The following is a 13635-nucleotide window of genomic DNA, read 5'->3' as shown; positions in this document are numbered from 1 at the left end:
AATGGAGGAGTCGAGAGAAGTTTGGAAGGGGGCACGAAAGGGCGAGGGATTTCTGTTGCGTTCTGTCGGTGCCGTTTGGGGTTTCTTGGTCTCCTTCCTCCCCCCCCCCCCCGAGTGGGATGAATTATTTAACACCCTTGTTTTCAGTTCAGCCCTGAAGCTTCGAACGGGCGGCTTTCATGCCTAGAAGGAAAAAGGAGATGGTAGATCTGTAAAAATCATGTCTGGCACGGAGCAGCCCAGCTGTGATCTCTAGTGTGCACTCTGCTGTTTTGACTACGACAGCCAGGCTCGCGCTGGAGATTCCCCTTCTTAGCAGTGACCTAACAGAGAAGCCTGTTGTTCAGTATCTATTTTGCATGAACTACTATACTGTAGCAGTCGCTGCTTCATTCAGCTAAAGAGAGAGCGGATAAGAGGATTCCAGTTTAATTAGCAGTTTGTTAAAACCAGTCAGCTTTGTCTGGTCACATGTTTATAATTTTAGAACGTATGTCTTAATTGCAGTAAATTCTGATGTGCGTGAAGCAAGTGCCACATGCTGTTTGCGGCACTGGCTGTGGCAGCTTCATGTTTCTGGTTTTTTATAATTTGCTGCAGCATGTGTTTATTTGCACAAAGCAGGTTTTTGTGTGTACTGTGGGTATTTTGCATGAAGCAGATCTAGCAGATCTAGGAGATCTAGGAATTAAAGCATATGCTGTAGAGTTTCCATTACCCTGCAAGCTGCAGGATGTGTCTTTTGTATTGGAGCATATTCAGGTTGACATCTTGAATACCCAGGTATTATTCTAGCTGGTCTCAATAATATGACTTTTGGGTGCTTTAGCATCCGTGTTAGAGTCTGAAATACTCTAGGTGTTGAGGCCTTCTTCACTCTTCCTCCCTCCAATAATTATTCGTGTTGTTCTCAAACAAATAATTCCTATCTCATAATATCCCTGAAATCAAACACCAGCAGCCTGTGCCTTCTCTTCTGCCTAGTTATCTGAGTCACTGCCATGCCTTGTGCCAGATGAAGCTGCTGTAATATTGCTGCTGGTTGAATATTGAAGCTCTCCTGTGTGTGCTGTGATTTGCATTATTGTAAATAGGGTAATTTATGTATAGCTTCTCTGGTGTTATCAAAGATCAGTCAACTTTAGCTGGGGTGCTAGGCAGACTGCAGTGTAAAGGTTTACTTGAATTGAAATTTTTCCCTAACTCTTTATAACTGCATAAAGAACATTCTTTTTAACCTGGTATTGCTGAGGGAGCCCTGGAAGTCTGTGAAAGCAAGACAACATTAGGTGTTAACCCAAAAAAAGAAAGGTAAAATAATTGAAAAGCAGGATTAATGAAATTCCCTTTTGTTACGAGGATTTTTCTATCAAATTTGGAGAAGAAAAGATATTCTGAGGTTAGCAATGGGGTGCATAACAGTAAGAGAATTTTTTGCCTTTTATAGCAGTCAGGACTGTCGTTCAGAGCCTCCACTTGCTGGGCAGAGAAGGGAACTGTTCTATAGATGCTTTTGTAGTGCAGGGAGAAGAGATAATGAAATAAGTTATCTGTCAGGTCCTAATAACTTCACCTGAAGATCTTATTTGGTGAGGATTCAACGTGCAGACTCATGTAGACTGTTAACTGTTTGAGAGGATTTTGTCTTCTCTGAGGCTTGACTCTTTTTTACCGCCGTGTGCCTCTCTTTCTGATTCCTCGTCATTATTATGGGAGTATTTGTTTCTTACTGCTTATTTTAAATAAGCTGCTTCCTCCTTAACTTCAGCTCAGGACCAGTGTGAGGTCCAGGATGTGTGCTTCTGTCATTCTTAAGCCAGTGTGAAACCTCAGACAGAACCTGAGCTTCAAATATGAACTAGTTCATGTGTTTGCAAACATGTATCTTTATAAAAGCAACATTAAAGAAAAGGAATAGAAAACGCTAATCGGACTTTACAGGATTCTGATTCAAGATTAAAAGGCTTTTCCACTAGCTCCTGCTGACATTTTACTTCTGTCAAAATACTGGTGGAATTTAAATTTTTGTTTGTTTCGGCTGTCCATTGCTTTCATTCTTCTCGATGTTGATGAAAGGTGCAAGTATTTCTTTGTGTTTCCAGTTTTTGTGAATATATACAGATACCAGCTGGTGATGGAACATGCGAATCTGGGCACTTTCACGAAAGCCTTTTAGAGTTTGATGTCTGTAATAGTGAACTGTTGAGTACAATTTTTTAGTATAATTCCTGATATATCTGCCATCTTACATTTCCTCCTAGTTGGTGGTATGTGTTTATATTCAAGGTATTAAATATTGATGTTTCCTCACCAAATCCCATTAGGCAGTTATCTTGGTTTTTGTAAATCACTTCACAGTGTATTCAGTGAAATTTAATAGCTTTCTCCATGATCTTGACTTGTTCCTAAATAAGCTACAAAAATTGTGTCTATGTATATTTTGAAAGTTGGGGCTCATGAACTACTAAATGTGAGTCTTCTGTCATAAGAGCTCTAATGAAAATTTTGTGTAACGTTGCCAACACCTAAACAGAGGTAGTCATTACAGCTTTACATTGGTTTGTCACCTCCTAATTGCAACATGATTATTTTCTGAGCAAGTTGCAGTACGTACCATAGACCAGATCTGTTTGTTTTCATGCTGTATTTACCTCAAAGCATCCTGAGAAGTGGAAAGAGCCTACTTTTTCATACTTATCAGGTCAGTCAAGAGCAGCTGGGCCTGACATTACTGAAGAGAAATGTACTCTTTTGAAAAGTCCTTATGCAGTTCCCCAAAGTAGCTGGCACCATGGCTGCATGATCATTCTCAGTGCTTTGAGGTAAGAGAAACTCGTGTCTTAATGATGTATCTTAGCCAAAAGTCATAATGCATTAAGGAAAATGTTTCTAGGTAATTTTATATTAGTCAAGATGAAATTAAGCTAAAGCCTCTTCTGTAGTAGGTAAATCATTATCATTTGACTGTATTTTATGAGCTGCCATGCGGTATTACTTTGGAGGGTTATCTCTTTTCAAAAACTGCCATGGAAACAACTTCCAAGTGTTCGCTGGACCTTTTGATTTCTGTTCTTTCAGCCTCAAAGATCTCCTTCAGAAGGATCTCCTAATGCAGTGTGTCCTATTGGTTTGGTGCTCACAAGAAAGAACATCAGGTGCTTGATTAGTATCATTTTCTAAAATGCTTTGATATTCCTCTGAAGTGTCCAAGTACTGATCCTCTAATTTTTGGTATTTTCTGAGATTTTGAGTCTAATCTGGTGATATATTTGTGACGCATACAGATGGATGATGCTACTTTTTAAGCTTCATATGAATATGCTGAAATATTTTTCAAACACTTGGATTTTGTAACTTTTCATCTTGATATGTTAGCGTGCTTGTCATTATGCAGAAGAGATTCCAAAAACTGAGAGACATGAAGAATACTGTCAGTACAGGGATTCTGCATGTCAGCTGCAGGGCAGGAGTATGCAGTTAAACATTTTGTTTGCTTGAAAGAAAGGGATCCGGGAATGAAGAGTGTTTTTGTTGACATAAAACTTCGAATGTTTTGGTAAAAGAACTTTTTAGCTCTCTGACATCCTACTTTAAAATACTCAAACTCAATTGCGTTGTGGAGCTGTATGTGGAGACTTTCTCGCTATTGAAAGGATTGTTTCCTACATTTTGTGTATTGGATAACCAGTAGCTGTTTTGTCTAGAAGGTGGATATTTAAGTAAGTGAATATGCGTTCCTTCAAATCCTGTGAAATCCTTCAGGCCTACAAAAACAGTGAAAGAGACCAGAATAAAACCAGAAAGAGACCCTCATTGCAGTGTTTCAGTGTGAAGAATCTCTGAACAACTCATAATTCTAAGCATATTAAAAACCTGTGTTGAGTCCCATTAGCATAGTTCTTAATATTATGAAGTTCATGTCCTCCTTCTGTTTGTAGTATCATGTGTACTGCACTAGGTGATGACAGTGAATTGCTGTAAACTGTTTGGAGATAGACACCTTTAGGTACCCCAAGGTAGGTGGGTAAGATACAGCATTTTTTCTTTGCTGCAGTCATCTGCCCAGCTTGAAAGTTAGCTGACATTCTCATGAAAAATCTATATCTTCTTTTCCCTGTAGCAGCTGCCTTTCCCTTGGCCCAGTTGGACATTCCATAGATTGTATCATTCTCCACATCCTTTTGAACATCTGTCCTATGTTTTCCTTTCTTTTCCATTTATGTATTGTCCTGTTGTTTCTCCCAGAGGGGTAGAGGGTGGAAAAGCTACCTTTTGAAGAGTGACACATCTGAGACTTATCTCCAGACTTTAACTCTTCTGGCCTTGGATTAGGTAGCTGTGTTCTTATTCTTCATACCTAGACTTCATTATGCTGTACTACTCTTATATTCGTTTAAGGCAGGAATGTTGTCAGAATAGTGTTAGAAACGTAATGTACTAGGCTTATTGTTTTCGAGTGTTACCATAGGTAGGGAAAGTTGATAGTCTTATATTCTGAAGTGATTTTTGAGATACAGCCCTCCCTCTCAGAATCTACTACAGATTAAAGTGCATATACACTAATAGCTGTATAATGCGTGACGTCTGGGGAGATGGGGACAGCCAGTCTAGTGACAGAAGTATAGGGGTCTAGGTGAAAATCTCATGATCCTGAAACTTGCCATTTCCCTCTGTTTGGAGCTCTGGAATTGCTGGCCCCTCCTGACCCTGTGTTAGCTTTTAACAGACAGCTGTGGAGGTGGTTTATATGACTGGTCTCAGTTGCAGCCCACCAGCCCCAGTTTTCTTTCTGGTTCTATAGTACCTACTTCAGGAGCAAGAATGAATAGGGCTTGACCTCAGCATGCCCCTGGTAGAGACCAGAACCTCTGGTAGACTTGCCAGGGGGATATAGCTCCCCTCACGTTTTTTATGTTTTATGACTTAGCCATCTAGACACCCTTTATGTTCAGGCGAAATTGGCATTTCTAGAGAGTAGCTTACCTGGTCCTGGAGGTAGATCCTGTAATAGCTCAGGTAAGCCACGTCACCCAGGTGCCTTTTTCTCTCTGTAAAAGGTTTCTAGGTGATTTCAAACAAATCTACGTATCTATATCGTAAACATCTGAAGTTAGATTAAATGAATTCCACATGGTGTCTAGAAATGAGTGTGTCAGTGTCTACAGGGGACTGCTGCAGGAACCTGCCCACTTCCAAGGAGGTGGACAGACTGTACCAAGCTTGTTTCATTAGCTTTGGGTATTTCTGTTTGCATCTGATGCCAGGTACTCTGCTTGTAGCAGATACTCAGGAAAGGTTAAGCAGAAAAATCCTCTTAAAACAATGAAAGGCTGGCTGTTAGGCAAAACCAGAAACTCCTGCCACTTTCTAGATGTGCTCTGCTATGCTTATTTTGGTGGTGGTGAGAACTTCCTGCTTCTGGCCCCTGAAAATGTCTAAGGAAATGCAAAACCACGGTAAAGAGTTTTCTTATCAAGGGTTTCATATTCTTTCATTAGGTTTCTGCATCACGCTATTTGTTCATTAGGAAATCTATAACCATTCTGTGGTCTTTGGATTTCTGTGCTCTAGGCCAAAAAAACCAGAAAAACCTCCAGACTTTCAGACAGGGACAGGATGCAATCCAAGATGTACCCTAAAGAGTGTGTTGAACCTGTAATGAGGTCAGAATCTGAAATTCCAACATGGGTGACCCGTCACCCTTCTCAGTTTTTTCTTTTGAATAGAGAGAAGTACCTGACTAAATCTTTGGATAAGTTCTGCTTTCTGCACTTCATTTGGCAAGCCTCTTTCTCTCCTTTGGAAACCCTGGATTGGCTGCAGGACACAGTGTATGATACTTACTGCTGCTAATTTCAGTACTTGCCTAATTTATCCCTCTTTCTTTCCTAAATTACAGCTGGTAAAAGGAGGCGACTTCTGGAGTAAAGCTGAAGAAAAAGGCAATACGTGTACATAAGTATTTTGCCCGAGAGTCTTTTATCATTAAATGACCTTCCTGCTTGAGGAGTTATCCAGCTGTCCAAAAGGGAACCTTTCTTAATGTGGATGATGGGAGAAAAAAAATTAGTGTTCCATAGCTGTATTTTCAAATCCATCTTCCCTTTAGCATCCCTGACTTGCAGAGCAGAGAACGGGAGGGCTAAACAAGCAGGAATCCAAGGACTCTTCCTTGGAGTACTCGGGGAAGAGCTCCTCCACGTGTGCTGGCAGCGTTAACCTGGCAAGTAGTGCAGGAAGCCGTCTTCATTAGCCGGCTGCTGATGCATCACGCACGCTCCTCCTCTGCTTCGGATGGTACATAGGAAACATTTCAGTAAAAACTCCTCAAGCTTCCTGACTGAGCGAACGAAAACCTCTGGATTCTGCCTGGCAAATGGCCAAACCCAATGTTTTGCAAAGGCTGTCTGTAGACCTCAGTTTTTGTTTCACTAATTCCACCTGAACTTGTAACTCATCATCATCTTAACAAGGCATTTCTGGTTTTAGATAATTGCTTATTCAGCGAGGAAATGACTCCCTTTCCCTGCCTCGTGTGTATGGCCCTGACTCATGCTCAAACATAATAGTCTCTCCAAGTAGATATGGCTTGGGTGTTTGTTTCATGGGGTTAAAATCAATTTAATGTCACGTCAACTGTAAAATAGTTATTCCAGAAACTGAAAAACTTTAATTTTAAGATTCTGAAAATAAGCTGTATTTTGAAGTGAGAAATTAGAGGTGAAAATTGTCCATTTTGTTTTTCTATCAGCAGATGATACTTGGAGCATGTGAAGTGTTTTCATTTGTCACCACTTTTCATGCTGCTCTCTTGCAAAAATAGTGCTACAGAATTAAGCAATTCTTCCAGAAAGCATACGTTGTGTTTATTCACTTCCAAGTGTATGCATTACAAAAAAAAAAGGAAGAAAGAAAAAGGACAGTATTTACCATGAAGGCTAGGAATTGTAATCTTGTTCTGGTCTGACTTCTTAAAAGGAAGTTGCTGCAGCTTTGCCTCATTTTTCTTTCCTTTCCCAGGCTGATAAAATGTCTTTTTTTTTTTTTAAATATCATGTATTTTTGATATTCTGTCATTGTCCAGTGTGAGCAAGACTAAATGCAAACAAGCAAGAATGCTGCCTAATGCTCTGAAAGAGTTTGTAAGATTTTCCTGAATTTGGCTCTTGAATTTACCCAGAGAAAACAGGAACTACTTTTTTTCTTTATGATGGTATCGGTCTCTTCATCTAATAATTTTAATATTCTGACTATTGCTGCTTTTATTTTTCTTAATATTTTCATACCAACTTGTGTTCCTCTTTACAGAGGTGGGGTTGTTCCACTACATAGCTAAATTGAAATATGGACGAAATGAAGAGAAGAATTAAAAACAGTAGAACTGTGTACAGAACAACCATGTATATAGAAAAGGAAAAAGAAACGATGCTTATAAGAAAAGCCAAAATTGGGTGACAAAGTGAAACAAGAAGAGGAGATGCAGGAAATTAAGATTAGGACTAGACATGCTTTTACTCTTCAGGCCCCCGATTCAAGATCTCATGTTCCCTTACAGAACTGGGAAGAGATGACATGAAGAAAGCTAATTCAGTAAGTTTAGTAAGTTGGGCAAACTCTGGTTTAAAACAGACTTAAAAAAATCAGTAAAGTGTGAGCTTTCCAGGGATTATGCATTCGTGGTTTGTTCAACTTCTGATTTTAAAGTATTGTAGTGCATAAGATGTTGTTGCGCTGTTCATCAAGGGCTTCTCTATGCCACTTTATACTGGTTTGTTAGTTTGGTCGTATGTTATAACAATCTTCAAATAATTTTAAAATCAGATTGCTTTTTACTAAAGGCTTTTCTTATTAGGACATTATTCAGACTGACAAATTTTGGCTGAAAGTATTTGTGTTTTGCTTTGGTTGCTTAAGGCAGCAGTGTAATTGTGTTTATGGTACTTGGTGCAATTTGCACTTCTGGCAACTTTGTAAAAAAAAAAAAAAAAAACAACTGTGAGTCAACTCTTAAGTAATTGGAGGTCTTTACTCTGTAGTAACAGTTGTTTTATGTGTTTGCTTTTTTATATGTGGATTGGATCATCCGAGGTGTGCCTAGTATTGCTCCGTGTTAAGAACAGAAATCATGTAACGCTGAGAAAGTAAAGTTTGATCCCTGCATAGGAAATGGCTCACGCTCAAACTCTGCGGTGGCAGCAGGGAGACCTCTCCGGAGAGGTCGGGAGTTTGTTGAGAACTGTCAGCTTTTCTTCTTCTGGGAGGCTTTCCTAAACCCCAGGGAATCCCCTCCCTTACAGTACTAAAGTAAGCAGCATGGAGGATTAATAAGCACTTCCTCCCTTTCTATTTTGAGTGACCGAACTAGAAAGTATCCACCACTGTTGCTCTAGCTCATGCTTACGAAATGCAGCATGCGTGGTCCCCTTCTCCTGGCCCTCCTCCCCAAGTCTTCAATTCTTCTGCAAGTGGAAATTGTGCAGCGGTTTCAGGCTGAAAAACTAATAGGTGTCACCAGGAATGTAGTATACCGAGTTCATTATTCAGTTTTATATTCCATTTAAAATTCAGTATTAAATTTCCCCAGATTTGCACTTAGTCCCAGATTTATTTTCGTCTTACAGTGCGTATCAGGCTTGCTTCCCTCCTCTTCACCCGACAGTTTTTACGTAATGTTTGTTTAGCCAGGAAGGCATGGAAAGCAGCTTGGTGTTTTGGAGCTTGAGAGGCATTTTGGAGTCGTTGGAAGCGTCTCACTCCTTCCTCTGGTTTCACGTAAACAGCTTTGCTGGCTGTCGCCGGAGGGAGGAGAACCCTTCAGCTGGGAGAAGGGTGGCCAGCGAGCCGGAGCCGTGCTGCGCCTGGCTGTGGCCGTCGGCTCTGCTCGGGGCTGGCAGCTGGGGGCGTCTTGCCAGCGGCCTGAGCGGTGACCATCGGTAATAAAACCTTCCGGAGGAGCCGCGCTCCCTCGGTTGTCACAGGATCTGCGCTCCTGCACACATGTGCTTTCGAGGGAGGTACTTTGCTGACAAATCTGAATTTTCAAATGATATGAAAAATGTAACGTTAGCCAGACTGAGTAACTTTTTTCCAGTCTGCTCCCCAGCTAGTTCATTGCCAACTTAGCATTTGTATCTATTTGTTAGGATTTGTTTTAAAAGCCGAGTGGTAGGTTATTCTAAAAAACGCTGTGATGTGTGGTCTGCGTTGAGAAGTGTTCTTCCTGCGGGTCACTGACGGCTGGCGAGGAAAAATTCGTACTCAATGACTGAAACCTCTCTTTGGAAAAGGTCTGGATTAGATTGTTTTTTCAGTCTCTGATTCAAATTATAATTTTAAAAAGAATTCAAGAATTCGCTCATGGAATAGATTCCGATAAACTCCTTTTAACATCTATTGTTTTGCATATTGCTTAATAAAATTGCAGTGGTAAAATGGAGATTGTGTTGATCCCTAGTGGTAGGTTTCTGTCTGCTTTTGGCTTGGGCTGCATGTGAAATGGCAGGTATGTGACATAGGACACTAATCTCATTTATTGCTGTTTTGCATTTGAAAAATGGCAAGTCAACACATGAAAAGTTGATGGCTTTCCTTTTAAAATCAGACTTTCTTTTGTAATTGCAAGGTTAATTTAAAGTCTTCTAATGTGCCTCTTTGTGTGGAAAAATTCACCAAATTATTAGATGAACTTTGCTCGCCCACCTTTCTCGTCCCCGTTAGCATATTCTGTCATTACATATGGTTTTATTACTGCAATTTCTGGGGTAGCATAGGTGGGAGATGTCCCGCTGTTTGGGCAGTTCTCATTTAACAGTAAGAATCCAGGTCGTCAGTGTTGCTAAATTACATAATAAACGCTCACAAAATACATTAGTGAATTATAGTGAGGGTGTTTTGATTGGTATGGTCATGGCTCTTGTTTTTTAGCACCAACAAAACAATGTGAATCATGCTAAGTTAATGTGCGGAGTCTGAAGAGTTTAACCTTTCTTCGCATGGGATTAGTCCTTCTGAAAGTTTTCTTTGGACTAAATCTATTATAGTTCATAAAATTTTCTTTGTTTCCTGACTCACATAAAAAAAGAAAGGGGAGGGGGCTTGGAGACCTCTAAATTGCTTGGCAATGAATATAATTTGTATTTGGTGTGTGCTGAGGTTCCCAAAACGCGTACCTGGGTCGTGTGAGGAGGAGCTGCAGCATCGTTTTCGGCCGATTCCAGGCGCGGTGTCCTCGGCTCACTGCGAGTGCTTTTCCGAGCTCAATAAAGGCTGAGATAACGCTGAGAAAGACCAGGAGCCCACGCGCTGGCTGGCTGCCATCCCTACAGCGGGCGTCTAAGTTGACCATAAATTGTTTTGTATAGTTAAAGCAGCCAGGAAGGTTACTCAGATGTGGTGCCATTATGGTGTGTCCAGTTGTTTCAGGATTTGGTGGAAACCGGTTTACCTGTGTGCAGAGAAGCAAAAAAGATCTGCTGTAGCATGTGTGTGTTCACGTGTAGCCTGAAGGCACAGGCACTGCGTGGTCTGGGGGAGAAGCATCCTCTGGTACGTAATGGGCAGGCAAAGGCCCTGCTGTTGGGCACCGCTGCTTTACACAGCCGTAACCTGCAAGGTCTGCGAGCGCCTGGAGCTGTGGAGCTGTCGAAGCAGATCAAAACCTCTCCACCGAGCCATGGCACGTACTTGTGGCTGCTGGCAGTTGGGGACAGAAGGAAGCAACTGTTGTGCCTCAAGGGTCAGTCGTGTTACAGTTTTAGGTACTTCCTGGTAAAAGGAAACTACAAAAAAATTTGCAAGAAAGCTTCAGGGTGCGGGAAAGATGGAAATCTCTGTTATCACTGGGGAGGGGTAAGAACAGAGAGCACGAGGAAGAGCATGAGTAAGAGAAGTCTGCAGAACAGTCTGTGCACTATGTCTAGTTAAAGCTGTTGTTTCCTTTTTAAAAGCACTGATGTTTGTTTTTGTTGTTTTTCCCAAGTTCCTGTACAGCCTTTGGAACAGACCTGCAGATCCTCCAAGCAGGGGGAGGATCTGTTGTAGACGGACTATTTACATATCTGCTTTTTTTTGTGGTCACGTCATCTGTGATTGCAGTAATCATTTTCTTTGCCTCCGTCTTCTAATAAGTTTTAAAGGATTTTGCTCATGCTGAAAGGAAAGCTAAAATATCAAAGACAGACCTTTAAGCAAGGATAAAAGAGTAAATATTTATATATCTTGCTCTCTGAACAGGTTTGGAAAGCAGAATTCATTTTCTGTCCTATACTCATATCGGTGAGACCTTTCCACCTCTCCCAGCCCTGCATCCTCACTAAATGGTATAGATGACCTGAGGATTTTCATCTTAAAGAACTGCTAAGGAAAAAATCAGAACTAAATAAAGTGAGGAATAGAAGGGGCTGCATTGATATAACAGCAATTTGTGTGAATGGTCACAGTTTAAGCTGCATACCAACATACACCAAGTATAGTATTATTTGAATTGCAGTTTTCAAATATGGTTGACTAGTGTGTTGACAGCATCCATATTAAACACCTGAAGCCAATCTCCGTAGACTTATTAGATGTTGCAAAATCTGAGCTGACTAACCAAAATTAAATTATATTCTCTATCTGTCTCCAGCCTTGCTCCCCAAAGATTCCCTCTGTCCCAGAAATTTAATTAGGAGGCTCAGGATGTATGCACAAGTATTTGGATCTGCCGGGGGAAATGGATGCTGCTGAGGAATCTGATTCTTGATATCAGGCTGGTTAGTCCCCCGGGTGAAGGCTCTGATGATAGCAGGACAGTAACCAAGCTCCTAATACATGTAGTAAGTTTGTCTGAAGATACAAACTTGCTGTGGCTGGACAGTAGTTGCAGGTTTTAGGTGAGGAAATTTTAAAACAGGTTACCTCTTGTTTTATTTGGTAGTTGAGCTGTGGCTTAGGGAGTCTTGTTCATGTGCATTTGAGAAAAATGCACAAAACAATTTAGGCTTTGCTTGCTTTCTTTTCTGGGAATAGTTGAGAAACATTTAGAAGGTGCGCTGCAGACTCTGTAAGACTCCTGGGTTTTGCTACTGGCAAGAATTAATCAATCAGTTGACTTTAAATCCAGATCTCCAAGCTTGAAGGACCACAGCATCAAATTCTGTACACTGAAAAATCAGCTCTACGGTTTAGTCGCTGTCCCTCCAGCTGGCTGCGGCCTCAGGGCTTCCTCCCTTCCTCTTTGCAGGGCATCTGGCGCATCCCGGTGGATGAGATCGACCGCCCGGGCAGTTTCGCCTCTCATATGAACCGCTCCATCCTGCTGCTGCTGAACGTCCTGTCGCAGCTGAAGGATTACAATACCTTGCTGAAAGTCTCATCTATGCTCCAGAGGACCCCCGACCAGGGAAAGTATGCTATCTTGTGTTTAATCCATTGCTTTGCAAAACTCTGAATGTTTTGTTCATTGTATAACTATTTTTTCTAAAATAAGAGTGTCTTTAAATTAAAAAAAAAAAAAAAAAGACAACCCGAGTCTTTAGACAGACTTTCTCAGACATCCAGTGTAATGATAGTAAAAGTACTCCAGAATTAATGATTCCAGAAGAGTCTAGAATTTCCCTACATTCCTCTTGCAGCTCAGAGCAGCTTTCCCAACCTGGCAGAGGTGTTCTCCCACGCAGAGGGATTCGCTGGGGGAGCAGAGCATGGCGATTTCGGCACCTCTCGGCCGGCCTCTTGCGTGAGAGCCGTGCCCAGTGGGGCAGGTCGTGGCCCCGGCGCCCTGCGTCCTTGTAATCCCTGGCTGGCCGAACAACGGCTCTGCAGCAGCTGATGCTATTTAAAAGATTTATCCTACTTGGGGGTGACCTGATTGTAAATACATTAACCCTAATTAAGAAGGAAAAAAAAAAAAGCACCATTTAATGTGGGCTATATAGAGATCCTTATCTTTGGGAAGACCAAAATAAACATCTAAGGAAAACACTGAAGCAACTGAGGTAAAATTCCAGTTGTTTGCTGCGTGGGAAATGTTGAAATTAGTCTCTGGCAAATGCTTAAGAAATTGAACTGAATGACTGATGGCAATAAGTTGAAGGCATCGAAGGTTTCTTCATGTGTTTTTGAGTGTGAGTGCATGCGAATTTGCGGAGATGGTAGTATGTCTGGGAATATGTCACCACATGTTCAGCAAACTTGAAGCCAAAAATATTTTGACTTTTAGCATATCAGAAGTACTGGACCATAGAAGGCTTAAATTTTGTCCTAGGCGGGCCCACAGTTGTGCTAAAAATATTATGTTATTTATAAGTCTAGACTGAATTTAACAAACAAGTAATTTGACGTGTTGGATCAACCAGTGCCAGCCATGGTGAACTGCAGTCAGTACCGGAACTTAGAAATGCAGATATTCTGGGTGTGTCTGGCACATGCTTGTAACAACTCTAATTTTGAAAGCAGGGTTTTTTTTCAGTGGAACTGCTAACTGTTACTGAACTAATGATGTGTCAAATATTTGTATCTTTTGTCTGAACGGCAAAACAGAAAATTATTAAATGAGTGTAACAAATCTGAAAGAAAATGCTTATATTAAAATTGGTGGCTTTCTGACCAGGTAGTACCCTTCAAAATTATTTACTTGATTTTTAGCTATTTCTCACT

The 13635-nt window shown here is 41.0% G+C and overlaps 1 protein-coding gene across 3 annotated transcripts in view; it reads left to right on the top strand.

Annotated features, from left to right (window-relative positions):
- The window catches only part of CABIN1 (calcineurin binding protein 1), a 129491-nt gene that overhangs the window by 79846 nt on the left and 36010 nt on the right, over nucleotides 1-13635 (top strand). For all 3 annotated transcript variants that reach the window (XM_067307303.1, XM_067307302.1, XM_067307301.1), the window contains one exon: nucleotides 12221-12384. In XM_067307303.1, coding sequence (XP_067163404.1) covers nucleotides 12221-12384 — 164 coding nt within the window. The remainder of the gene's footprint in view (nucleotides 1-12220; nucleotides 12385-13635) is intronic.

The sequence above is a fragment of the Apteryx mantelli genome, chromosome 17 (genome assembly GCF_036417845.1).
Source record: "Apteryx mantelli isolate bAptMan1 chromosome 17, bAptMan1.hap1, whole genome shotgun sequence".
Classification (NCBI taxonomy): domain Eukaryota; kingdom Metazoa; phylum Chordata; class Aves; order Apterygiformes; family Apterygidae; genus Apteryx; species Apteryx mantelli.
Note: the sequence above shows the minus strand (reverse complement) of the source record. Positions and strands in the feature narration are given on the sequence as shown.